The 26,332-nt window shown below is 38.4% G+C and overlaps 1 protein-coding gene and 1 long non-coding RNA gene across 5 annotated transcripts; one reads left to right on the forward strand and one right to left on the reverse strand.

Annotated features, from left to right (window-relative positions):
- The first annotated feature begins 46 nt into the window (after window positions 1-46).
- Window positions 47-24,136, forward strand: TMEM87A (transmembrane protein 87A). Of its 4 annotated transcripts, none has more exons than XM_084520932.1 (20): window positions 47-197; window positions 894-954; window positions 4,462-4,559; window positions 5,539-5,655; window positions 7,241-7,294; window positions 7,407-7,463; window positions 8,756-8,921; window positions 9,666-9,727; window positions 11,571-11,754; window positions 12,696-12,795; window positions 13,475-13,568; window positions 14,122-14,193; window positions 15,848-15,956; window positions 17,151-17,209; window positions 17,466-17,569; window positions 17,925-17,998; window positions 19,146-19,207; window positions 19,804-19,859; window positions 21,200-21,230; window positions 22,156-24,136. In XM_084520932.1, exons 1-20 carry the CDS (start codon window positions 57-59, stop codon window positions 22,195-22,197), a joined length of 1,743 nt encoding a protein of 580 aa, XP_084377058.1. In that variant the 5' UTR covers window positions 47-56; the 3' UTR covers window positions 22,198-24,136. The 4 variants fall into 4 exon arrangements, with proteins under 4 accessions (XP_084377058.1, XP_084377055.1, XP_084377056.1 ...); XM_084520929.1 differs by lacking the exon at window positions 14,122-14,193 and adding an exon at window positions 14,755-14,823; XM_084520930.1 differs by having other exon boundaries at window positions 8,771-8,921.
- On the reverse strand, window positions 23,439-26,238 carry LOC311437548. Its single transcript, XR_014693541.1, has 2 exons — window positions 25,725-26,238; window positions 23,439-25,630 (listed from the first exon to the last, which is right to left on the reverse strand). It is a non-coding gene; the product is annotated as an uncharacterized lncRNA (long non-coding RNA).
- Between the last annotated feature and the right edge of the window lie 94 nt (window positions 26,239-26,332).

The raw sequence follows: 26,332 nt of genomic DNA on the forward strand, positions 1-26,332 counted from the left end.
GCGGCGCGGCCCCGAGAGGAGCGGAAGAGGCGCGGCCACGGGCTCCGTGCGGCGGGATGGCGGCGGCGGAGGCGCCGCGGTGCGGGGAGCGGCGGCGGCGGCCTGAGGCCGGCGTGCTGCGGCTGCTGGCTCTGCTGCTGCTGGCGGGCGCGGCGGGCGCCGGGCAGCTCTCCAAATGGCGGGTGCCCGTGCCCATGGTGAGTGCGCGGAGGGCGGCCGGGGCGCGGCCTGGCCTGCTCTGCCCGCAGCCTCGCGGCTCCGGCCCGGGGCTCCGGGGCTGGTGCCGGGCCCTTCGGCCGCACGGGGAGAGGAGGCCGCGGCGGGAGGCCGAGGGGGGGCCCCCGTCGTCGAGGCGAGCCGGGGCCTGGCCCCGGGACACCTCAGCTGCGCTGAGGGGGCTGCGGCCGCCGGGGAGGCTTCCAGCGCCTCCCTGCTGCCGTGCCTGCTGGAAAATACATGGAGAAGCTCTTCTATCTGGCGTTTAACTCGTGTTTATCGGGCTGTGGGAGGAGTGGTGGGTGTTTGCTGGGAGACTCATGAGCTTCGGGAAGGAGCTGAAAGGACTGGGACTGGTGCTCCGGTTGTTTCTAAGAAGGGAGTTTGCTCGCTTGGATAAAGTCTAGGCCTTATCAGCAAGGAAGAGCAAATCGTTTTAATAAGGGGTGGTAAACTAATTCGGGTTTGCAGAACCAAAAAAAAAAAAAAAGCTTGTCAAGCTCTCTTTAAAAGTAGATTGAAGGGGTGATGAAGCATGACTGGAAAATCCAGTAATGCCGGCTCCTAATTGGTATTCACTTTCATTTTTGCATTAAGTTAAAACTCTGAGGGAAAATGACATTTAAATTGGGTGACATTAAGCCCACTAATGTCTCCTCCTCTTTTTGCTTTTCCAGGGGAAGAAGTTTTTTAACTTTGGGAAGATTCTCTTCAGCAACACCACCATTTTCCTGAGATGTAAGTGCTCCTAGGGCATTAACCTGCTCGTGTCGCTGTTAGACACAGTCCTTACTTTGCATTTTGGACTTAAAAGACTGTGAAGTGTTTAACGACACTTGCTGCAATGACAGCTCACCTCCTAGCACTGGATGAAAGCCACAGGTCTGATATGGTTGGGTTCAATAACAGCCTTGGATGTTCCCAGCTGTGGTATCTTTTGGCTGCAATGGAAGTGGATTGTTGTGTTTGTCCTGCGTGTGGAAAGGGTGAGATGGGCAATGGGAGTACCATTTCGTTTCAGGTCGAAGGTTATGAGGTGTGGGATGTGCTGAGCCCTGCAGTAAGGTGTGCTGTGTTGCCCCAGTGGGAAGTCTTGGCACTGACTGGGTGACTGAAGCCAGTGCTTTTGAGGCCCTGTTCATTTTTTTAGGTGGACACCTCTGGCAGTTGTAAGGAAGTGGCATTGGACGTTATGACAGGTCTCCCGAGAGCTGTTTTCTCTTCCTGATCACAGTGTGTGTGAGTGAGCTACAGAGAAAATATTTGCAGCCCTCACGTTTTTTTTATTGTCTTGCTCTTTTCTGATGTGACCAGGGTTATGGGCTATGTAGGTCAGTGCACTAAGGAGTGTCTGTAAAATAGCCTATGATCTGTAAATCTGAAGACATTGCTGAGGTGGCAACTAGATGACAAAGGTGACTTGTGGAAGTGACTGATTTCTAATGGCTAGAATCTTTGCCATGTGCTGTGAGCACTTTTAAGGGGTTATTTGCACTAGTTGTTACCACTGATGAGAGGGACAAGCTCTTGCTCTCCTGATGTGAATTGAGTGGTTATACAGGTACAGCATCTGTGAATGGCTTTCTGCATTTGTGTTAAATGAGGAAATAAGCCACTTTAAAAAACAATTAGTAGGATCTGTGCTTTTGTTGCTTTAATACGTAGTTACTGCAGTGATTAATTTTCCTCAGTTATGAGGAAAGCAAGGTGGTAAGATTGACTGACGCTTCTTGATAAAATTGCATATTTCTATGCTCTGTTATGTTTACTATGCTTACTATATAGATTTTCAGGTTTAATTTTGGATGCCTGCCCATTTTAGGACCGTTTCAAAGGGAGCTTGTTAAAGTGTCTCCATTAATCTCATAGGAATCTGAAATAGGAGGCTAGTATTAAGGTGGTTATTAGTGAAGGATTAGGGTTTTCCCACTTTCCGAGTATAGCTCAAGTGCTGAGTTTCACAGCTTGCATCAAGACAGCTGTAAATCTGATGCTTGGGGGAAAAGGAAGTGGTTTTCAAAGGGTATCTGGAAGTTTGGTAGGGTTTTTTTCAGCATGCTCATACTAATACGGCATGTGAGACTTGCAGTAACGTGTGATAAGTCTAATCACGAGGGGTACAACTGAAATAACCAAGAGAAAGAAGGAATCAAGGCATACAGAAAATAGATTGTGTTTGTTACAGGAGAGGTTTGTGGCAGATCTGGCAGTAAGAATTACATCTTCTGGCTCTTGGTGTAGACTTCAACTACATTCTGCTTGTCAGCCTTTGATCAGGGATTAAGCTTTAGAATTACCTGGGAAGATCTGTTTTACATACCAGTGTGATTAAAAAAAACTTGCATGAATTTAGAAAAGCAACTGTATTTCCTCCTGCACTTTTTCTTTCCCCTTCTTGATTTTTATGGTGTATATTGTGTGTTGGTATCTAATGCTCTTTTTTTTTTTTCTGTTTTGTTTTTTTTTTTTTCTTTTGACTGGGAAAACTGCCACTGTTAAGTATTATCAGTAATGAATTTATTTTTATCTGCTACTTTTCTTAAGTGCTGTTCTTGAAGATACCTGGTTTCCTGTCTAGGATCGTGGTGGAAACCCCGCTCTCGTCTATTAAATGAGGACTGTATTTGAGTTGAATATTGCTTGCTTTGCTTGAAAGCAAAGGAACTTCGATTTCTTTGTTGCTGAATTCAGTAAATGCCATGGGTGCCTCCTCTGTTTCTTAGAGTGCTTCTTCTCAGCATTTCTGTGGTGATTGCCTAGATTGGTGCATTACTCTGTTTGTGGCCTGATTTGCCTTTGGTTGTTGTTGCTGCTTGCTGAATATAGAGCTTCAATAATCTGATCTATTTTTAATAGGTAAAAATGTGATTAAAATATATTTTTTAAATAACACTGTTTCTTTGTTGCACTGTTATGCGTTATTCCTCACTTGATCAATTTTATCAGAACAGCCTTTGTCACCAAAGAATTTGCTATCAGCCCACGTTATTGTAGTGTTTATGTTGCCTCTTAGTTTCATTGTTTTGCCATATGCAGTATCTAGGGCTATGTGGAGAACATATGTCTTATTTGCATGTACACCAGAAGGTGTCATAAGGAAACTGTTAGATTTTTCAGTGATTGCTTTCTTTTTGCATTCTTTTTTTTTCTTTTAATCTTTGGCGTTGGGGACTCAGTTTGTAGCTCTATATGTAGGGCTACAGTTCCTTAGGTTTAGAAGTCATATGGCTTAAAGTCAGTTCCTGCTCCTTGGCAGGGTCTTCTAACTAGTTGGATATTTTTTCTCTCATTTGATCAATAGGGAAATGTTCATTAAAAGTCCTCCACATGTAACAAACCTGTGGGTGTGTAGTCTGAGATAAACCTTCACTGTGAAGTTGTGGGGATTTATTAGCGCTAGAAACATACTGTCAACTCATTGATCTTGTTTTGCCATCTGTTGAGTGGCAAAACTGAAATATAATCAGTAAATGGCTCTTCCAAGACTGAACAATCACTACTCATTTTGTTTACGTGTGAAGTTTACCTTCTCAACATCAAATTTTCTTCATCAGACTTTAGTTTTGGTATGAGATATGAAACATTTTGTCATGATATTTGTTTCAGAAGTACATAAAATCTTGTGTTTCATCTTCCATGTCTATTTGTCTTAATATCAAAATGGCAAAAGTTGCGTTATTGTGGTTTTAGGTAGCATTGCAGCTTTGACAGTGAGCTAATTCATGGATGGATTGTTTGTCTTTTGGGAGTGGGGGGTGGATGTTGACTTGCAAAACTTTACGTTTCCTTATACTGTCTTGGTGGTGTTATCAGTTTGTTTAGGTATTATTCAAATATTGGTGTATTTCAGTTCTGTGCAAATCACCTTTAGTATTAACTTGTTCTTAGCTTTAGACACCTGCTATGTCCCCCCAAGTGTCTTAGAAAGGGAAATAATGTTGTGTATTGCGATCACTGGGAGTTCCTGTCATCTTGTTTGGTGTTTGCAGTTGCTGGGATATCCCTGGTTGTCTCAAGAAAAAAATAATTCCAAATGATCTTCAGCTCTTCAATGGAGTTAATGTGATGTTGTAGTCAAATTCTGTTTTCCATATGCCTTTTTTTTTTCACTGAACACTAGTGGATTATTTGAGGAGACTGTTTTTCTATTGTTTTACTTTTTGCATTTAAACTTAATTACAGTAGTTTGGCACAGAACGGAAGAATGACATGGAAAGGTTGTCTTACATGTTCTTATCTTTTTAGTTGAAGGAGATGAGAAGGCTTGTGATCCCTCCCAGGGTTACAACGTTACTTGGTACTTAAGATACTCTGATTGCTACAATGAAGTCTTCAATTTTGGGGTAAGAATTGTGTGGAAAAACATGGGTTATGATTTTTAGCAGTTCTGGGGGTGAGTAAGCAGTTCTGGGGGTGAGAGGATTGGATATTTCTTGCTTGTGTCATGTTCGTTTGGTAGGCCTAAAGAGATGCATCTCTTTAGTAGTTTCTGTATCAGTGGGAAGAAGTTTCTGTATCAGTGGGAAGGTGATGAGAGAAGAATTGGTCTACAGCTGTCTGGAATTACTGACCTTTTTTTGGGTTTTGAGTAAGGTAGAGGCATTTATCAGAATTATTCTAAAACCATAATTTGAAATAAGGACATCAACTCTAATCTGAAGTGGGTGAGTTTATCTGTTAGATGAGAACATTAATTACAGCAAATAGAAAAAAAAAAATAAGATGCTTTATTCTTAATTCTGTTCTTTCCTGCATGCATATTGTAAGTGTTATTGACTTATATAAAATGTCTTTCAGTGTGTATAATGTCTCTCAAATGTGGTAGAACACATCTGTACTGTTTGTAATACATTTTTCTTGTTTACTTAAAATATTAACTGTGATAGTGGTTAACTACTAGTCTGGCACAGTACTGAGGCCTTTAACAGAATGATTTGGAGTTTGCTCATGTAGACTTGAGTTTGCACTGGCTGCTGCACCTCTCATGTAGGAATACTGAGATGTATTTATTTTCAATTGGGTATTAATACTTAAATCTTGTGTGTGTGTGTATATAATATATGAATAATATATACTATTTGTGTGTGTATATATATAGTATATATGAATATTTCATATATTTATATATGTATATATATATAAACAAAAATATATGGAGGAAGACTAGTCATGCGTGGGCATGATGGCTTTTATCCTAATAAATTCTGCTCAGGAGTATATGCAGAGGGAAGATTTGGCACTTCCCAGGTCTTGCAGCTGCCTACTCAGATGAAACATTTGATATAATGGATGCCAATGTAAATTCTGTTCTGTGTTTGGCAGGAAGAACAGGCAGAGTACTATTTTGGGACTACATCTGAAGAACATCCGGGTTGGTCAGGATACTATGCCACAGCTTCTCTACTGTTTCCAAATTGCTCTGAGCTCTTCAGGCCCCAGGTACGGGTAGAAATCTTATTCCACTCTGTTCTATTGTACAATAACACAGAGAAGACGATAGTTCCTGTTAAGTGCATTATTAGCTTATGTGAGGACCTCTGAAGGTTTGAAGGTACTTTTTCCCTGTTTCCCTTTTGTCAGAGAAAAAGCCCTGCACTTTAAAGCCCAGTGCTTCTTTCCATATGTGATTCTGTGTTCCATGTTCCTATTTCACTTAACACTAAGAACTGGCCTACAGAAGTCTACTGCTAGAAGAGGAGCGTGTGTCTCTGGCTACAGAGTGAATCTCTTACTGAAGTTAGGTCATTAAAGGACTGGGACTTTTGCTCAGATAATGATCGTTTATAATAATAGAAATAAGTATGTTGCAAAATAAATATTATCAGTGTTAAGTAACGTAAAAAATGAAAAATAACTAGTGCAAAAAGTAGCTGAAACAAATCAAATGGAAGAAACAAGAAAATGTGACATAATGTGCAAACATAGCCTCCAGGGAAGATATATATCACCAGGGGAAGCCGTGCAGTCATACTACTGACAGTGCCAATGTAATCGTCTGTGTTTTATGGTGTACTTAAGGATTCAAGGTAAAGTGGACAGCATTTTGCCTTTACTGAACTACTCCCCCTTTAGACAAAGGGGTGTGGATAATGAGTACTGCAAATTGTCTAAGTATTGAGTCTAGCATTTTTCTTAAAGAAAAATGTGTGCCTAAATGTGACTTGAAAAGGGTTTTAATGATGTCTCTTGCAAGCCTCTAACTCCTTTGATATGTGAAGATGGCTTGAAAGGTGTTTTTTTTTTTTAAATCTGTATGCTGCTTGCTTTTTGTCTTTAGTAATATGAGAAATGTCAGTTCTGTTTTTCTGTGGTTTTATAGAAAAGCTCGTGAGGGCTTATATGTGTAATGTGAACTGAGGCATCTACTTAACTGAATGTTCAAGTTGGTGAAGCAGGTTTTTTTAAGTCTTTAAAAACCTCCAATTCCTTTTTGAAGTCTGCTGAAATTTTTAACAGAAGTTATTCTTCCCAGTTATTCATTTCTGAAGTTTGACATAAACATCTCCTTTTGGTTGTTCAGCTTTGTTTCTTGTGGTATAGCAATTTCATTAGATTTCAAGTCAGGAGATTTCAGTCATTAAATTTCAAATTCAGGAGAGTTGGCAGAATCTGGATCCCTAGTAAGCACCCACTTGTCTAGGGACTTCTTTTTTTCCATAGACTGAGGCAGAAATCTTCAGATTTTGTTTGGGTCTGTGTAGATTTCATCTAGTGATGGAGATAGTCAACAGATTCTTATTTTGAAAGAGAAATTAATTTCACTGCTGTCATGTCTGAGAGTCTAGTTCTAAAAATAGAGACCTGTTGTCTGAGGGGGGAAAAAAGCAACTCTCAAATTACAGTATTATCTAAGTAGTAGTATTCCTTCCACAAATACAGTTGTTTGATTTAAAGAAATGAAAGCTATTCAATACTGCTTGTCTGATAATCCTTCCTTAAACTCAAATTTACTGCTCTGGTAAAGTAATGCCATATTAAACTGTAATGCCTATAAATGATGTACTTCTTTTTTTTGATCTTTCAGATTTTCTATAAAGAATTTGTTCATCCAGAGCCTCTCTCACCTGAGAAACAAGAGGTATGTTTTTTTTTTTTTTTTTTTTTTTTGTTTTGTTTTTGATGAATGAGTGTAGGACTGAAATAGGATTTTGACCTACTGATTTATCCTTTTTCTGTTTTTTTTCTCTAAGGGTGTAAAAGATAAGAAGGAGAGCGCAGCAAATCACACAATGGTGGCAGATAAAACTGTATGTATATTGAATTTAAATGTAATGTCGAAAATGTGGAATCCAGCGTTTTTTCTTATTATTTTTATATTTCTTATTCTAGAGAAAACTACCAATGTTTACAAGTATAGTGAAGTTGTGTGTGTTTGGTGTGGTGTGTGTGTGTGTTTTTTGTTTGTTTGTTTGTTTATTTGGGGGTACGTATATGAAGTAATGCAAACAATTCAAACTGATGGTATAAATCAAAAAATAAAATTCTTGCCAAAAAAAAGTAATTTAAAGTATGTAGACTATATTAGCTTTAAGGTAAGTAATCAGAGATATGATCTAAGTGATCGCTAATGGTCACTAATATTTAGGGGTTACATTTGTTTTCATCTTGGCCTAGTCAATCTTTTAAAATATTGTACCTAGCAAGTTGAATGATTTCTTTTGAGGTTTCAAATCTGTTAGTATTTATATTATGTATTTTGATTGAGCCTTAGCCAGGAATTATCAACTTCACACTGCATTTCCTGGATGCCAACAAAGAAAATATGCTTAACTCCATTTGTACTAACAGGACCATTTACCTTAAAGTTAAAATGTAAATGTGCGTGACTGTAGTAATAAGGAATCAATGCAGCAAGAAATGGATATATTTTAAAGGCAGAAGTAGTGTACAAAAATATATTTTCATCGAAGCTTAATATGTTTTTAACTAAGCATTTCAACTTCAGTCAATATTAGCATTAACTTTTTTGATGCATAAAATGCTGGTTGCTTTAGGTCTTGTAGGCAGGAGGATTTGTAGTAGAAATGCATGGTTTTAATACTGACGTTCTCTTGGAGAGGCCGTTATAAAGTCTTGTGCTACTTCTACAATGGTCTTGTAAGCAGTGTATGTCTAGGTAGTCTTAGTTTTAACCTTAACTTCTTATATTATTGCAGTTTTTGAGATGGCTGGAACTTTCTCAGTTGTGGAACTAATGGTTTTGGGTACTGGAGCTCAAAATAAATCTCTTTTGTGTTTTGTTTTATGGTGCAAATATTTAGTCTGGGCAAGCTTTCTCATTCTTAGTTTACTAGCAGGATTTGAATCTTACAGGTATGAGGTTAAAATCTAGACTCTTAAAAATATTGTGTCAGACTAACTTTACAGTATTATGTCTCACAAGTACATTCAGAAATTGCATATAAAATATATATTAAGAAGTTTTAGGCCTGGCAAGAGATGAATTTAATATTTTTACATGGAAAATATCACTCATTTATGGAGAACATGCTTTTGTTGTTTTTGTTTGTTCCTTTTTTGGTGTGTTATCTACGTGTAGACATTTTATTTTCAGGAAATGAATGCTGTTATTAAAACTTGGCGAGATGGGCCATATATATTTATTGTACAAATTGGAGCTATATCTGCAAAAGATTCTACTACGAAAGTTAAAAGAACGGAGAAAACAACACCTTCCTCAAATGTCAAAGAGAAGCTCTTCACAAGTAAGATAGCTATTAATACAGTAAGTTAAAAATAGATATTGCAGTTTTTGATGTCTGTCATTCTGCCCGTGTTCGAAGGTACTTCTTAATACATACTATTCAGTTCTTTTTCATAAGACACTATCTTTTGCTTTATATAGTTGTAAATAGTAGCTACCACAACTCTTCATCTTAAGAAAATAGGTGATTGCTAGTGTTTGGAAGATCCTACGGCTCTTAGTCTGTCAGTGTAATGATGGAAGTAAGGAAGAATCCTGAGTAGTTCAATTTTGAGGTTTGGTATTTAATATCCAGACCAACACAGTGACTTATATTAAAGGGCTTAAATAGTTTAGAATATGTAATTTCAAAGTGACAACAATGATCTTTATTATAATATATTTAACTGTATTGATAATGTATCCAAATTTTAGCGAAGTTCTAAAATTCTTACAATAAGTTGGAACTTCTGTGTTTTCTAACTTCACTGTTACGCAGAAATCTCCAGCACAAAGTACTTTCACTCTAAGTGCTACCATAAGTTAATCAGTAATGGTGCATATTAAATGGATTTAATATAATCTAATTAACTGAATGTGTTATGAATCTTGTATTTTAATCAAATAAGGTTAAGTTAAATTTAAAAGCTTGCCCATGTGAAGATTTTTATTTCTTTACACTTGAGGAAAAATCATTTAAGTACTTTATCCTGGCTTCCTGTTTTTGCTTCTTGTTTAAATTGGTTATTGTATTATCTTTTGACAGTGACAGTAGAACTGAAGGGGCCATATGAGTATCTATCACTTGCAGACTATCCTCTGATGATTGTAAGTAAACCAGCTTTTCTTTGACCTATAAAGCTGTCAGTGGATGTAAATCTCAAATACTCTCCTTCCATACTTCAAGATACAAAGCCTGTAGCTTAGAAGAACTAATTTTAGCAGAGGGTTTTTTTGTGTTGCATATAGGATTGAGAAAACAGATGCAAATTGCAGATATTTGACTTAAAGCCTATCAGTTTGTCGTTCCAGAAGGTAGCGGTACCGTTAACTCTAAACTGAGCAGTTTTACTGATGTTTGTTTTTCTCCTTAGCTCATATCTTAGAAAAGTAGCTCTTTTATGTCTTTGCTTACAGCTACCCTTTCCTTTGTCATTACTTTATTATTTTGTAGCCTCATCTCCCTATTCCACCAGCTGTCTTCCATGCCATGATAACGTACTCAATACTGCCTTACAATGAAAGCATAATTGCACTACAAAGAGCTAATTCCCCTTCAGAGGGATTGTTGACTTGATCATTAATTGCTTCTTTTGAGGAGGCTAAGAAAATGAAAGAACTTATATAGTGCAGACAGACTTTAGCTGGGGATCAGTAACAAGTAAGAACTGTAGGGTGACTATTGGCAAGTAGCCTTTAAAGAGGAGAGCCTCATTGCATTTTTGAACCAGATGTTTTACTCGCTGCAGAAGTGAAAGCTTCAGCAGTTCTATTGCCAAATAATTCACTGGTATGAATATTCCCACGTGTCAAGTCTAGAAAAAGGTTTCTGTCTACATATTTCTGTAACAGAATGTCTGAATGTGAACTGACGTCTAGATCCTTAACATGTGAACTGCGTGGATCACTCTGGCATGAAAATGCGTTAAGGATTAGTAAGCTGTTCTCCGAAGGGAGATGTTTTCAGTTTGTGAAGGTTTCAGAGAATCTTGCAGCCAACTTTAGAGCTTGCTTACTTTAAAACAACCAACCAACAAAACAAACAGACAAAAAAAAAAAAAAAAATACAGACCACCCTCTATAAGAGGAGAGTCCTTGATTATCACTGTCCTATACTTTGGTTAGGTAGTTCCTGCTATTCATTTCATATCTTTCTCTCCTTCTTATCCTTCTTTTTCAATTTGATTGTGCTTTGTGGAAACTTAACTTGCCCTGGTATGCTGCTGTGATTTACAAAATTCAGCACTGAGTAGCGTTGTCGTAGCTAATTGTTCAGTATAGGAGATATACTATGAAAGTTCTTCTGAAGCACATAATGCTAGATTGGAAAAATCACAAGATGATAACATTTAAATGGATTTGGGGCTTTCTTTTTTCAATTCCAGATTTTTGACTGACCAAGGAAAGCTTGGTCAAAAACTGAGTTGGCTAAAAATTAGCTTTTGAGAGCTGTCAAATTATTTGCACAGAGGAAGTAGAGCCATCAGTTGTTTATCTTTGTTCTGTGGAATGGTGTGTAAAGGGGACTCCTAAGTTCATTTGCAGAGTATTAATTGTAAGTGTACAAGGAAGGTAATAATATAAAGAATAATGTATGAGAAGGCGCAGGGTTTTTGGTACTTGATCTTTTGCCAAAACTCTTATCTGAAGTTTTTTTTTTGAACATGTAACATGTGATACTATCTTTAAACATTGCTTGTGAATAGATTGGCAGATGGCTTTTCAAGAGAAATTGTTCAGAAATTCAGTTTCTCTGAATGTTTGTTCTCAGTAAGAAACTAGAAGAAACAAGATTGCTTCATTTGTCTTCTCCAGATTCTATTACAGTGACAATGTGTTTCAAACCTTTAAAAGTTGATATTCTTGGTGAGAAAGTAGAGTTATCTTACACCTGTATTTCTCATTTTTGGTCTAAGGGTCCTATTTTTTTTTGCTTCTCTTTGTGTAATAGTTTTTCATGGTGATGTGTATTGTGTACGTGTTCTTCGGGGTTCTATGGCTTGCGTGGTCAGCGTGTTACTGGCGGGATCTCCTGAGGATCCAGTTCTGGATTGGTGCAGTTATCTTCCTGGGCATGCTTGAGAAAGCAGTGTTCTATGCAGAGTTCCAGAATATCCGCTACACGGGGGAATCAGGTAGGTAACAACTGCGGTTTGCAATTTCATTGATGAGCATAGCACTAAAGCCTTATGCTAACATACACTGAATTCGGGTGACAAATGCATTGCAAGTATGTGATTACTTGAGGATTGCTTCAAAACAAAGAACAGGAAACAGAGTTTCTTCATTTTTTTTCATATACGATGCTTTTTAGCATCTCTTGACAACCTGTGCTCCTCTAAAATTAAAATGCTTTGACTGTGTCTGACTTCTGAATGTAGTATCTCAGGAATATAGAATGCTAGATTCTTGAAAGTATTCACTGTAATGCTTGCTTGAGCTTTAAAACAGGACTTCGTAAGTGTAGTTTGTAATTCAGTTTTTATAACTGGTATTAGCCTTGGAGACTTTGAAATTCCTTGTTTATCATGACAGCATTGCAGATAAACTTTTGATTTTTTTCAGCCAACAGCCTAATAATTCATTTTAAGCAAATCTCTCTCTCCCTCAAAATAAAACACCTTTGAGATACTATTTTTGATTTTTTTTTTTTTTTTTTTTAGCATGGATGCATGCAAATGAAGTTAAGTAAACTTTCATTATGACTTTTTTATTAGTCACACCCACAGTGCAGAAGGTTTTCATGGTGTACTTGCGTGGAAGATCTTCCAGACTGATCTTGTGGATAAACATTTTACGGATCACTTGCTCTTCACTTTCTTTGGACTTGATTTTTCACTAATGTGCTATTGTGTTTTTTTTTTGTGTGTGTGTGTTGTTTGTTCCTTTTTAACGGTAAGAGACCTGTGTTTTCTGAAAGCTTGCTCTCGATGTGGGAAATAAAATGACTTAAATTTAACAGCCTACTTCCTGAAACTTACCGTGTCTGCTGTTATACTACAATCATATGCAGTATTCAGTAAAACCATAAGTTACATTTTTCATAACCTAGCTTCATTCTCTTTGCTTTTGGTAGTACAAGGAGCACTAATACTGGCAGAACTGCTGTCTGCTGTGAAACGTTCACTGGCTCGAACTCTGGTCATTATAGTCAGCCTGGGATATGGAATAGTCAAGTGAGTAATTTTGTTACAGGTGTGGAGTGTGGTTGATTGTATTACAAGTCTTTTCAATGCTGTTCTTTCATGACTTATGGTAGTATTCATCTCCCTGTACTTTGCTAGTTAGAAGTTAGGTGCTCCAGACTTTTTGATCTGTCAGCATACACATACAGTTTGATGTAGGGATTGCTCTTCTTTACATCCTCCTGCCTTCACCACTGTTGAGTAGGTTTGTCTCACTATTGAGATATTTCACTGACTGCAGTGGGAGCTTTTTATGCCCCTTTTGGGCAAGGAAGAGCTTCTAGAAATAGGGGAGGTCATGAATTGGTATTGAGGATCTGCTGTAGGAGATTTCTGCTGACAAGATGAGCTGTTCATCTGTCTGCCCTCATCTTGTATCAGGTGGTAAAATAACATCTCATGTGGCATTGGGAACTTCCAGCAAGTAGAAGTATGTTTGGCGGAACTTGGGAAGAAGGTATGGGGCTTCTTGTAGTGGTAATAAAAAGCCAAATACGTTAAGTGTTACCAATCTCTTCCTTAGCCATGTCATAAGCTTATAGCACCATAATAAAATTATTTCACTTACCTAGTAGTGCCTTATGTGCCTCTTGCCTTACACTAGACTCAAGCTGATGTGACTTCGTTCTTCTTCTGCACTTAATCTAAACTTCTCTTTGTTTTCCTACAGGCCTCGCCTTGGAGTTACTCTTCATAAAGTAGTTATGGCTGGAGCCCTTTATCTGTTATTTTCCGGCATGGAAGGTGTTCTTAGAGTCACAGGGGTCAGTAACTGCTGCTTTTTTTTCTTTCCGTATACTGCAGATGCTACTGTCTTATATACCAATGAAGAGTCCCAGGGCTATGCTGAAAGAAGAGAACACAGAGTAAAGTGGTTAAACTCAGACTGTAGATGAGGATTAATGGGATTACTGGTTTTAAGATTCTTTTCTATGCATCAGTGCATAATTTTGTGAAATTTTAAATAATTTTCATAACTTTGTGATTAGCCAGGTTTCGTTCAGTTTGGGTGGGAATGGATCTTGGGGTATTGAGTTAGATCCAGACCTAAATGTACAGCTTAATTCATTCGGCCATGATGTTTTTTTATATTAAAACAAAAAAAAAAAACCACACAACCCAAACCACACAACAAAAGAACTACAACAACCAAACAAACCTTTAATTTTTGAGGCTGGATCTGGGGAAGTGCATGTGAGTGGTGCTGATACTTCTTTGAATCTCTAAGTGCATCTCAGGGTTTGAATTTCTGTTGTTTGTTTCTTTGATATCTTGGGACAAGGTATTTAACACGTCATATATTTGGTACTTTTTCAGTTTTTCTATGACACTGTGGCTCTGATAGCAAACTTGGCCCTGTCCTTGATTGATGCCTGTATTGTTTTGTGGATATCCTTTCATAAACTCCAGAATGTTAAAAACTTGCAGAATTGTTTATGTCTAACACTTTAAAAGCAATGAAAAGCGGTTTGATTTTGTCATTTGGAACTTCATTAGTTTTTCATGGATACACAAAGGCAATTTCTGCCACTTTCAGTAAAACCCATGGATACTGGTGGAGCATGTAGTTCTTCTATGGATGATGTAGAAGAGTTCATTACTACATTTCTAACAAGCTGACTGCTGATTTTCTATAACAGAAGTGGCCAGACTGTATCACAACAATCATCTCTTTTTAACAGTGCTAAATTAACTTCATCTGGAAAGTAGTTCTTGCCTTGCTGGTGGAGAATTGGGAACTGACTGTGCTGTAGTCTGCTTTTGTTCTTTTTAAACCCCTCTGTGCATCAGGTTGAACACTTGTTTCAAACCCTCTATTTCTGTAGTGAAACTCGGGAGCATTGTGGTGCAGTATTTGTGGTTTCTTATAAAATAGCCTGACACTACTCATTTCTTCTATGCCTTGTTTCCTTTTCGGTTTGTTCTTACTGGCTCTTTCTTTGTCTCCAGGCCCAGAATGATCTTGCCTCCTTGGCTTTTATTCCCCTGGCTTTCCTAGATACTGCCCTGTGCTGGTGGATATCCTTCACTATTTTACTTGGTGGGGTGTGTTTTCTTTCAAATTTATTTTTTGTGGAGTTGTTTTGGCTGAACTTTTTTTTTTTTTTTTTTTTCCTTTTTAAATGAGCTTCAAGCATATGTTCCTTCTACTTCTAGTGAAGTTAATAGAAACTCTATAACTGAGTGTGCAGGTAAGCTTTTGCTTCAGCCAGTGCAAAGCAAACCAAGAGCTGCTCTAACACATCTACTGGCTAACTAAACAAACTAATTAAGTCAGTTATCAGTCTCTGTTTATTAAAGAATCAAATTAATTTGTTCTAATGTGACACTTGAACAGTACAACAGTAATAACCTTGGGAGAAGGCCACTTGTTTTTGACAAAAGGCTTCTTAGCAACAACAAGCCTGAAATTTTTGTAACTCTCAGGTAAATTTTCAAGGTAAATCTTGAAGTACATGACATGTGACAACATGGCGCCATGACAACATGGCGCAAAGTTAACTTTTCAGTGTCGATATATTGCATCCAAATATCCATAATATTGTAACTTGAGCAACTGCTGTCAAATGCTGACCTCAAAGCAATGCATAACAAAACCCCCTTATAAAGCATTTTTAGCTAAAGTCAATTGCAAAAAGATTTAAAACATGAATTGCTGCCCAGTTATGACCGCTCCATGTTTCTCTTATCACAGTGTCTCCTCTAGCAACTTGTTTTATTGCCTTGATTTTTTTTTTTCCTTTATCAGAAGGACATCTGACGCCTTTTGTGGAGGAGTGGACCATAGTCCAACATAGGTGTTAGGATAGCATGTTGGTGTGACAAAAGCTTTAGGCTACTAAAGTGATTAAATTGCATGAAAGGGATAGATCCAGCTGTTTAGCATCACTGCCAGAGGATGACCTTCTCTTCTACTGTGAGTCTGGTCTATATTTTTAGAGGGCTGTGTTGGGGGGGTGGGGGAAGCTGTTGTTCCTAAGACCAGTGTTCTCCTAAGTCTGTGGCCAGCTTGTTCCCTCAGGTTTTCCTTGACTTTCCATACATATTCATCAGCTTGACTCAAACAATGAAACTGCTAAAACTTCGAAGGAATGTTGTGAAACTCTCTTTGTATCGGCACTTTACCAACACACTCATCTTGGCAGTAGCAGGTAAGTAGAAAATTACATGAACCATGTAAGAGCACTTGCTATTTCCATATATAGCTCAATTTGCTCACTAAAGCAGACTTTTCAGTTTAGTGACTTTTCTGTAAATGCAATGAAAATGTTAGAAATAACACTTGAGCCATTTCTCATTGTGGGTTGCTGTCAAGTGTTACGTTGATACTTAAGAGGTAGTAGATTATTAGTCAGCAAATCAGTTAGAATGGAGTGCTTTTGTTCCTTTTAATAATCTTTTGCACCTGGCAGTTTTATCCTGCGTTATTAACGTCCCAGTGGTAGTTTGTACCAAAATCACAGTATCACTATGTAGTATGGAATTTTAAGGTGTCTCTGGGCTGTGCATTACTGAGATCATTTTTTTGGTGGTTCTTCCTCCTTAGGTGACGACTAGAGTGACTCTTGGAAAAACTTATTCTTTGTATTGTAACATAATGTGCTGCTTATTTTCGGAAAGAATAATAGAGAGAAGTTCAGCCTCTCTACAGGAGTGATAAACCGAATTCCAAGAATAAATCTCAGTGCTGCTTTGCTTCTTTCATGTATTTGGTAATGCCATCTACATGATGAGCAGAAAGCTTCTAACCGCTGTACTTTCTTTTTTTTTTTTTTTAACTTTAAACAAAAAAACAGCAGCATTCATTTAATTGAAAGCTCTGATTAAATTCCTTGTAGCATTTGGTTCTTAGTCATTATAGAATTCTCTAATAAAGGGAAGTCTCACCTTCTAAAACTGTGGTGAGAGCTTAGTTTGTGCACTGAGACTCTTATGTGTCAAGATCTGAATGCTTATCCATTCAGATGGATCAAATGTTCAGTTACTTCAAGGTAGCTTTTGTTTGTCAACCAATAATGAAACCATGGTTTGAGAAGTAGATGAATATAAGAACAGTAAATAGGGGTAAGGATTTTGGTTAAAATACTTTCTGCTTGACTTATGCCTTTTGTCTCTGGTTTGTCGAACCAGTAAAAAAAAAATACTCTGGACTGTGCCTAAACATCTTGATACGGTCAGTGCAATAAGGCAATCTCGTGTTTTCCAAACCTAATGAATTAGTTTCCAAGAATTTCACTATTTAACTCTTCACCCTTTGTTTGGGAAACACAACACTGTTAGTAGTATACAAACACTAACATACTTTGTAGTAGTACTAAGTAGCTTGTTCGTTTTTAATCTTGCAGCATCCATTGTATTTATCATCTGGACAACCATGAAGTTCAGGCTGGTGGACTGTCAATCGGTGAGCTTATACTGAATACTTTCTGTGGTTGGTGCCTCTTGATAAGTTTAAATTTGGCAGTGTAAGAGGTGAGACTGGGGATTCTGGAACAGATTTTTCTGTGGATTATGTCTAGAGTAGCATACCATATGGTAAAATTCACAGTTAAAGGAAGTGAGCCTCTTTGTCAGATGTCTGTAATTCATCCTTGGAAAGAGCTTGGGATATGGAAACTTCTCTCAACTTTTTCTGTTTCTGTTGCTGTTTTCCTTGACAGGACTGGCAGGAGCTGTGGGTGGATGATGCTATCTGGCGCTTATTGTTTTCAATGATCCTTTTTGTCATCATGATTCTGTGGAGACCATCTGCTAACAACCAAAGGTTCAGCTTTTCTAAACTGTTTCAAAAAACAGGGTTTTTGCGGGAATCCTTGTATATCCCAAAGAAGTCCTCAGGGATGACTTCAGTTGCAGTATACTGGTCCATAGCATCCTAGCATAGGATACTAAGCAATATATGTAGGGCCTGAGAAAAGTAGGTGGAAGAAGTCACATAGTTAAAATTCAATCTGTACTTGGTGGTGACCTTAGTTGAAAAGAAGTTGCTTGAACTCCTATGTAGCTGAGCATAGGTCTACAAAACAATGTGCTACACAGAATAATTAAGTGATGTGAATGTCAATAACTCTCTTAGGTGGCAATACATGTTCTTCTATAACTTCCCTTCCCTCCTAAAGGTTTGCTTTCTCACCGCTGTCTGAAGAAGAGGATGATGATGAGCAGAAAGAGCCGATGTTGAAGGAAAGCTTTGGTAAGAGCAAAATTTCTTTCCACCTCTTTTGCGTTGGAAACATCTGTTTTTTATTTCAACAGGTAACAGCTGTAAAAGTGGAGTACGTGCTTGCTTGTTGCCATTCATTTATGCAGTTGCAGAGGAATATTGGCTTTGTTTAGCATTTACATTACATGTTTAATCCTGGGGTTTTCAGATGACACTGAAGATGCTGTTATGGTTGTTTTTACTATATCTACTTAAAAAAAAAAAAAATCCATATGTGATGACAAAGGTCTCAAATACTTTTGCTAGACAATGGGCTCATGCAATTCCTCTTCTTAAAATTTAAAGAATCATATGTATTACGTGTTCTCTGAATTCTGCAGAAATGTCCAGTGTAAACATATAGATGGGCCTTGAAGCAGTCCTGCTTTATAACACAAGGTGGCACCTTTCTGTCCATTCACCCTCTCCTACTATAATAACCTCTGCCTCCCATCTCCGTACATCTGTTGTCCTTGTAACAAAACCATTTTATAAAAAGGGTAGGGTGATATATACTCACTGCTGCTGTCTGTCCTGAAATGAGTTTGCTGGGATATATCAGTGCTGTTTGATTTACTGAGAGCTAAGAAAGTGTGTTATCTCCTCAATGTGTTTGCCAAATCAGCTGTATTGGCTGTCTGCCAGGCTGGGAGATGTGTGTTGCTTCTCAGCTCTTAAACAAGGCTGCTCAGCAGTCAGGAGGTAAAATAAATTTGGGGAGTTGCGTATAGCACGGAATGGCTGAGGTTTGAAAGAACCTCTGCTGCAGTCACCTGGAGCAGCTTGCCCAGGACCATCTATGTCTAGATGGCTTTTGAAGTATTTCCAAGGAGGGAGATGACACAGTTGCTGCTCTCTGAGCAGCCGTGTCTTTGAGCTTTATGCTTTTTATGTCTCGTCTAGAGAAAAGGAGTAGAAATTTATATTTTCTAGGTAAAACTGCAAAATTCAGGACAAGTAAGTATTCCACCTCTCATAAAGTATCACAAGCCTTTCAAATAAGAAAAAGTATTGTCTTAATGAGTAACTTGTTTTTCTTAATCGTTGGATTAGATGAACACTCAACATTTTCACTTACAGTCTCTGAGCAATTAGAGTTTAGTTACTACAGTCTTTTTTCCCCTTCTTTTGTCTACAGAAGGAATGAAAATGAGAAGTACAAAGCAAGAACCAAATGGGAATGTGAAAGCAAACAAAGCTGTAAGTATGTCCTCCCCACCTAGAGGAACATAGCCCTTTTGGCTGCCCCTAGCAGTAGCTCACAATATACAGTTTTTGGCCTATAAATATGAGTTTCCAGGTTTGCTCTAGAATGGGAGTGAGTCCAAGTATTACATGTGTGTTTACTTGCTTTACAGAACTTCTGTAAAGGCTTCTCATGTAACTTCCTATTAATGCCAATGGAGAATTTAGAATGCAGTCTGTTCTTCAGGAATGCTTGCACAATGCAATATAGATAAAACTTTTTGTCAGGCTTACAGGGAGGCTGAACCATATTTTAAATAAACTGCCTTCTAATCTTGAGATTTTTTGACCAGTTATTCAAATGGGGTGGTGTGTGTATTATTGTAAATGATGTCGTGAGGGCCTGTTTTGCCTAGTAGCTATTAGAGTATTACAAAATCTCATCTAAATTGTTAGCAAGTTAGTTTTTTTTCCTATTGGAATACTTTCTCTGTAATTCAGAAATCAATTTGAAGGCTTTTCGTCAAGTAGACTGAGAAGAAAAAGGTTTGTATCTGACAGCATTTTGGGAAAACTGACTCTTGTTTTCCATTTAATTTCTGCACTTGTAGCAGGAGGATGACCTGAAGTGGGTAGAAGAGAATGTTCCTTCTTCGGTGACTGATGTGTGAGTATTTTTGTAGTCACAATAAAAGTGGGTTCCTCGGACATAGGGCATTCTAATATATTTGTGTTCCTATAACTTCCTATAACCTATATGTGTTCCTATAACATGCTGCATTTACACGAACAGATACTGAGTTCAGCCTGGGTTTGGCCTCATGACTTTTAGCGTGCTACCACCTGGCTTTCTGCAGTCTGTCAGACTTGTAGTTCCTGCCACTTGAACGCATGCTGACTCAAGGAATACCCTCTCTGACTGTGGAGCCACAGACTGATTTGTTTGCACTTCACTAAAGATAAAGAAAACAAATCTAGAAAGCAAAGGACAAACAAACCCCATCTTTTTGTTCAGTGCTCTGAAAATTTATTCAAGTATTTTTCTGGATGTAAACTGTGGAATTTCATTTAGCTCTGTACTTGATGTGGTACATCTGAGTCATTTTTATGCTTCTGGCAATATAGTCAACTGTATGTGCAGTCCATATCTGTTCTGCTTTTAATACTATTTTTTTTATATCCTAAAAAGGTCAGTGTCTGTCTAAATTCTTCATAGCAAAACAGAAGGTGACAGATGCTTCATGTTCACAAATCTGAACAGTGAATTTTGGCAAAGAGTCTAGATTCAAGTAGAATTCTTCTGCTTGAAGTCAATTAAAGAGAAGAAATCAAGCTTCAAGTGGAGGAAAGTGCAGTTTCTCAATTAAATGTGTTTTCCCTAGTCTAGCACTTTTTTTTTTTTTTTTTTTTTGAGGAATGGTAGGATTCCTTAAGGACAAGACTGGTGTAAGCTAGGAAGGCTCACTTTCTGTTCTTTAAAGTATGTTGATCATGGCTGTGAAGAGATGAGATCCCAGTACATAGGTGGGAGGTCATTGTAGCTGAAAAGGCTATGGTACCAGTGTAGCTTGTGTGGTTTGTGGGATTTTTCTAATAACAAGGTCTCGTATTGTAAATGTTTCATATTGTAGATGTTTTCTGTGTGGTGTAACATTTTTTCTGTATTGCAAAATGCTCCTTTTGTAGTTGGAGCCAGACTGGTAAGATACTATGTGTGCAACTTGTTTCTTGGCAACGTGGAAATTGTTCAGAAGGTAATGAGAAATTCAGAAGCTGTGATGAAATAATGTTTAAGCTGTGAAGGTCATTGATAAGATACTGCTTGGGCTCTTCCTCTTTTTGTGTGTATTTCTCTAATTTCTATGTGTTTAATTGAAAGGTCTGTCTTTGTTACTGCTCTCCTTTGCCCTAAAAAGCTTAAGGTAGAAGATAAGGCTGAGAACAGTTGTCAACATACGCTCTCAGTAGGTGCTTTAGCCATATTAACAATTTTTGTTTCCCTTGCAGTGCGCTTCCAGCTCTTCTGGATTCAGATGAGGTCAGTAAACAAGTCTTCAGTACAAAACAGTCTTCTGACATACCAAAGGAGTCAGGAGTCAGCTGTTAAGGACTTGGCTTATTAGAACTGGCATCTGATCTTGGCAGTGCAGTAGTAAAATACAAGGGGAGGGATAGCGGGCACAACTAAGTTACAGCTTCTAAGAATACAAGTTGTAAAGATTTGCTGCTTGCAGTACTTATGATTTCAGGGATCATTGTACCTTCGTTGAAGAACACAGTTAAGCAGAAAGAAACCATTGTTTTCTGGATTACAAGCCCTTCCTGCTGAAGACTGTACCTATGCAATTTTTTTTTCCATGCTGGGTTAGTTGTTTTCCCGGTCTTAGTTTCTCCTCCTTTCTTTGTTATGTTGAATACTTACGGAGACATACGATGCTGTGGAAAAGCAAGTGAGCTGTATGGCTTGGAGAAAGTTTTTGATTAACATTGTGGGTAATGAATACTGTTAGAACTTTTTGTTGCAGAGATATTCTTGGCATCAAGATACTGTTAAATACTGTAAGAGGTTTCAGTCAATTTAAAGAGCAGTATAATAAATGTAGAAGAAATGAAATGTTTGAAAGGGGAGTCTGTATTAAGCATTTGTGGAGCAGAAGCAAAGAGCACAAGCCATTAGCTGGTTAGGAAGAGTTATTTCCACAGTAGTGGAAATTGTGATGTGGACATGCGTGAATGATGTGACCTATACCCTATAATCCTATGGATGAAGAGCTTGTGGGTGGAAGGGTGTAACTTTTCATTCTAGAAGAAGAGGTGTATCTGCCTGCTCTAAGTTGCACTCCTGTGGTAAAGTGCACGTGAGCGTGCATTTGTTGTGAATGTGCGTAGCATACCTCCTTATTACTGAGTAATATATTTCTATTGATGGAAATGACAGAATTGGGATTTTTTTTATTTTGCAGGAAAGAATGATTACACACTTCGAAAGGTCCAAAATGGAATGAAGGAGAAGGCTTTTGTTGTTGGAAGTGGAGACGCCTCTTTCAAAGTTGCTTGGTGGAGCAAGTGCATCCTGCTGATTGGTTTCTTGATCACAGCCTTGGAAGTTTGATGCTTTATTGTCACGAGGATGTCTTGCTGTGGAAGAAGTTCACAAGGACATTGATAAACCATTTGGAAATTTTGAAATTACAAAGTTGCTGCAAGTTTGGATTTTTAAGCAATTTAAATGTGTACTATTCCAGCACCTTCTGTAACTTTTCAAATATTTAATCTGTGAAACTAAAATTCCTAATGTCTGCTTGAGGAGTTTATATTGCAGTGTTAAAGTTGACAACGTGCAGGTGAATTGCCTTTACCTTTTTTGGTGGAGGGTGGGAACAGATAGAAGTAAGCACTGAAGAAACAAAAGAGTTGTTTTCTGGTAGGAAAGGGCTTAGGCTGTTCTGTGTTGCATGTCCAACATGAATGAGAGGTTTTAGAGAGAAGCTCCCCTTAACTAAGAAAATTAAGACGTCAGAAAAGAGATATTTGGAAAAGTTACAGGGATAGGAGTTTTTAACAAAATCAAGTGCAATTTTATTCATAACACTGTGTAAGAGATTTTCTATTTTAAAATGCCATTGACCTGTAGGTAACAGTTGTGTAGAGCTAACACTTGTTGTGGCACATCTCATTGCCGGCAATGTGGTGGATGCCTGGAAAAAATATTTGCCCCTACGTTCCATGTGTTGCATGGTTTAATTAAAAAAAGCAAAAAATATAACAAAGAAAAACCAAACCCACTCCTGCAATGCTCCACAAGTGCTTGACTATTCATGTTAAGCAGATACTAACTAGACATTTCGGCAAACCTCTTCATCCCTCCATGTGTAACATCTCACACCACCCAGTCAACACTCCTTTATGAGAAGATGGCATTGCTTTCCAGAGTGTGTCAGCACTGCTGCACCACTTAGTTTACTTGGAAGAGGCTTGGATGGGACTACACAGTGCTGGGATACTTTACTTTCTAATGTCTGTTTATTGCCTCTATTGGAAGTGATTTGATGATGGCCTTCCTGTCCCAGTTGGTCCCTTTGGCCAAGAGGTACTCTGATAAGATCATTGTGTTTAAGTTAATGCTGTAGATTTTTATTCTATACAATTGCTTTTTTCTCCTTTTCAAATGAAAAAGAGCTTTTGGACAGTTTTCTGTTTATATTTTGTTCGGCTGCGAAGGCTTTACTTGCAGAAACTTCTACCTGGAAACCCGATGTAGACTGTATGATAAAAGCTCTAATTTGGGTTTGTAATCTTTACATCTGACAATTACCAAGTACATGTCAGCAGAACTAGACTTTTAGGGAGCTGCTAGACAAACTACTGTGGGTACTGCGGGAAGGGCTTAAAGAGTCAGCTTTTCTTTTTCTTCACTCACAGCTATGTCAGCAGAAGTGAATGTGTGCCTGTACTTGATTCCACTGTAAAGAGGGGGGGGCTTAGCTCTAGTTCATCAGCAACTGATGCTGGAACATGGCACTTTACAGTAGAGTAGTTGAAGCACAAGTTCAGTGTCTTCTGTCAGCTGTGCTGTGGAGGCAGCAAACGGTCAGCAGATGGGCAGAGAAAAAAATGAGCCTATAGCAGCTGCATCTCCAAGATTTGTTGGGAGTATGTCCCCCAGCATCTACCTGTGGCCTACAGGGGATGGATCTTTAATGAGAAAACACGTCGACTTCTAATTCGCTATGCATAATTGATAAAGATGAAACCAGGCGGTCTCCGTGCCCTTTGGGGAGAAGAAATTTTGTGAAAGCAACATGGAACTATTTAATGTTTTTTTTCCTCTAAGTCCTATTGTTTTGGGGTGTTTATTTTTGAGACAAGGCAAAATGTTCTCTATTGGAAGCACAAAAGAAGTTTGTATATACTATTTAATAAAAGCTAGGCAAAGAGTAGAAAGGCTTACATCGTTTCCTTCAACTTTCTTACTGGTGAGAGAACAGGTAGTATTAACCTCTTCACAGAACACCCTCACTTTTTCTTAACTTTACAGCATTACTTTTATAATGCAGTTTTTTCTAATAGCTCTTTTTTCCCCATTAAGCTTGTTAACTGAAAAGCTAACATAGGGTAAATCATACATTTCTGAACAAAACAAAGATTTAAATGGTTTCCATGATTCCAGTCCAAGCTTAATAATTTAAAGATCAAAATAAATACAGTAGGGGTGTGGTACTTTGAGCCTACAACTACATTCGTTTTGACTTGTCCTCTGCCTTTTTCCCTTCTATCCCTATTGTATCTTCCACCAGTAGTAGAAGTTTTGAATTCCATAGGTGGTTTACTGCAATAGATATTGTGATTATAGCTTCTTGTTCCCTTAGTTGTTCTGTTTTTTCCACTTATTTGTCGGGTTGCTACAGCCTTGGTAAATAACATCTGTTCCTTCGTGCAGCAGACTTATGCTGTGACTTATATGCAGTCATACGGAAAGCTTTTATTGGAGAGCAGTTCCCAAAGTATGAATGCATGAAGCTGCAAAGCCTGCAGGATTGTTAACTTTTAATTACGCAGACTTAACTAAAATTTATATACATTATTTCAAAGCAGATATCATAACTTTAAAGCAAGCTGTACATACTACTCTGAAGACCTGATGAACAACAAGCAAGAAGGAGAAAATGTGAATTACTTTTTAGTCTGATATCTGCAGAGGTTTTTAGTGATTAGGACAATGTATAGAAATAACATATGCAGTCAGCATCCGCATTTCTTAAAAATCTTCAACAAGCTGTTCTGAATTGTGAATGCACACTGCCAGCAATTCAAATGCAGTGAGTTTTTTTTTTTTTTTAAATCTTATTCTACATGTGGATTTTGTTTGTGAGAACTTGCTGTGATATTACTGATATAACTGCTGTTGCATGTACATGCCACAGGGAATACTAAAAGTAGTAGTAGTGAGAAAATGATCATGTTGACCAGCTTTTTATTATGGTGATAAGATGTTCCTGCTAGAAGCTCTCCTTTAGAGGAGAGACGAAGCAGTAAGAGATCCCATGATGTGGCACAGAAATGCAACAGGCTTGACAGGCACACAGTGAGTCAAGATCATAAGACCCAGGGTAGGACAGAGTATGTTTGTGTTATGTAACAGGCAGGGGTGTGTGTGGATTTTTTTAATCATTCTGATCACTAGTATATAACATCAAATGCCAATGGAAAAGTATACTGCTCTTTAAAGACTGAGGAGGCCAATGCCTCATGCATAATTTGTGTTCTGGTAGAAATGGGTTACAGCTATTCCCACACAAAGCAATTTATTACCTGGTGATACTGAATCTTACATTTCCTTTCACTAAATGGTGCTATGCTCCTCTCCCTTTTGTAGGAGTCTTAGGCAGGGAGACCAGGTACGTGCCTGAGCCATACTTCCATTTGGAGATTGTGTTTCTGTTATTGGTGAAGAAGATGTGACTGAGCATGGTTTCACAAGTTAGGCTTCATCCCTGAGCAGAAAAGCTGGGTGTAAGACTGCCTCACTTACTCTTCCATTCCTGTTCTTCAATCTCCCAGCACAAATCGTCTTCAGTCCCTGTTTTCTCAAACAGCAGTCTGTCAGTAAAGATGCTTGGAGAACTTCTTTTATGTTCGCTTTTGGTAGTTTAGCTTCTTGGTTACTGTTCATGAGTGTTGTATCAGAACAAATGCAGCTGCACCTCACCTGGAAGCGACGAGGCAAAGATTTCCTCATGAAAGCTGAACTTTCTTGGTTAAATTAATTTATCTGGAATGGCGTTTCAGTCTTTTAACGGGAATAAAGCATCGTTTTGCATGTGCCATCGTGTTGCAGAGGAAAAATTTAGGACCTCCCCTCACAGGAGCTATTTTGCTGTTCTCTTCTGGTTTCTTCAGGCTATACAGGTCACTTTTTGCCTGTACAGCCTCCCCCCTGTTAAGGTTATTACGAGAAAACAGAACAACCTCCATACCCTCAAGCCCCATTTCGGGTAGGACCCAACAGCACACGCTTACTGCAGCTCCCCTCAGTGCCCCGGGCGGGAGGCCGCCATGGCGGGGCCCGGCCGGGTTGGGGCGGGCCGGGGCGGGCGGGCGGAGCTCCGGCACGGAAGCGGCGGCGGCGGAGGCTGCCGG

This window comes from Aythya ferina, assembly GCF_964211825.1.
Source record: "Aythya ferina genome assembly, chromosome: 5".
In the NCBI taxonomy this organism is placed as follows: Eukaryota; Metazoa; Chordata; class Aves; order Anseriformes; family Anatidae; genus Aythya; species Aythya ferina.

Bases quoted from the DNA above. Each gene is read 5' to 3' on its own strand.
- TMEM87A (XM_084520932.1), top strand. From the start codon at position 57: ATGGCGGCGGCGGAGGCGCCGCGGTGCGGGGAGCGGCGGCGGCGGCCT. The intron at 7,295-7,406 runs GTATGTTTTTTT...TTTTTCTCTAAG, and splicing joins TCTCACCTGAGAAACAAGAG to GGTGTAAAAGATAAGAAGGA. The intron at 11,755-12,695 runs GTAGGTAACAAC...TGCTTTTGGTAG, and splicing joins CCGCTACACGGGGGAATCAG to TACAAGGAGCACTAATACTG.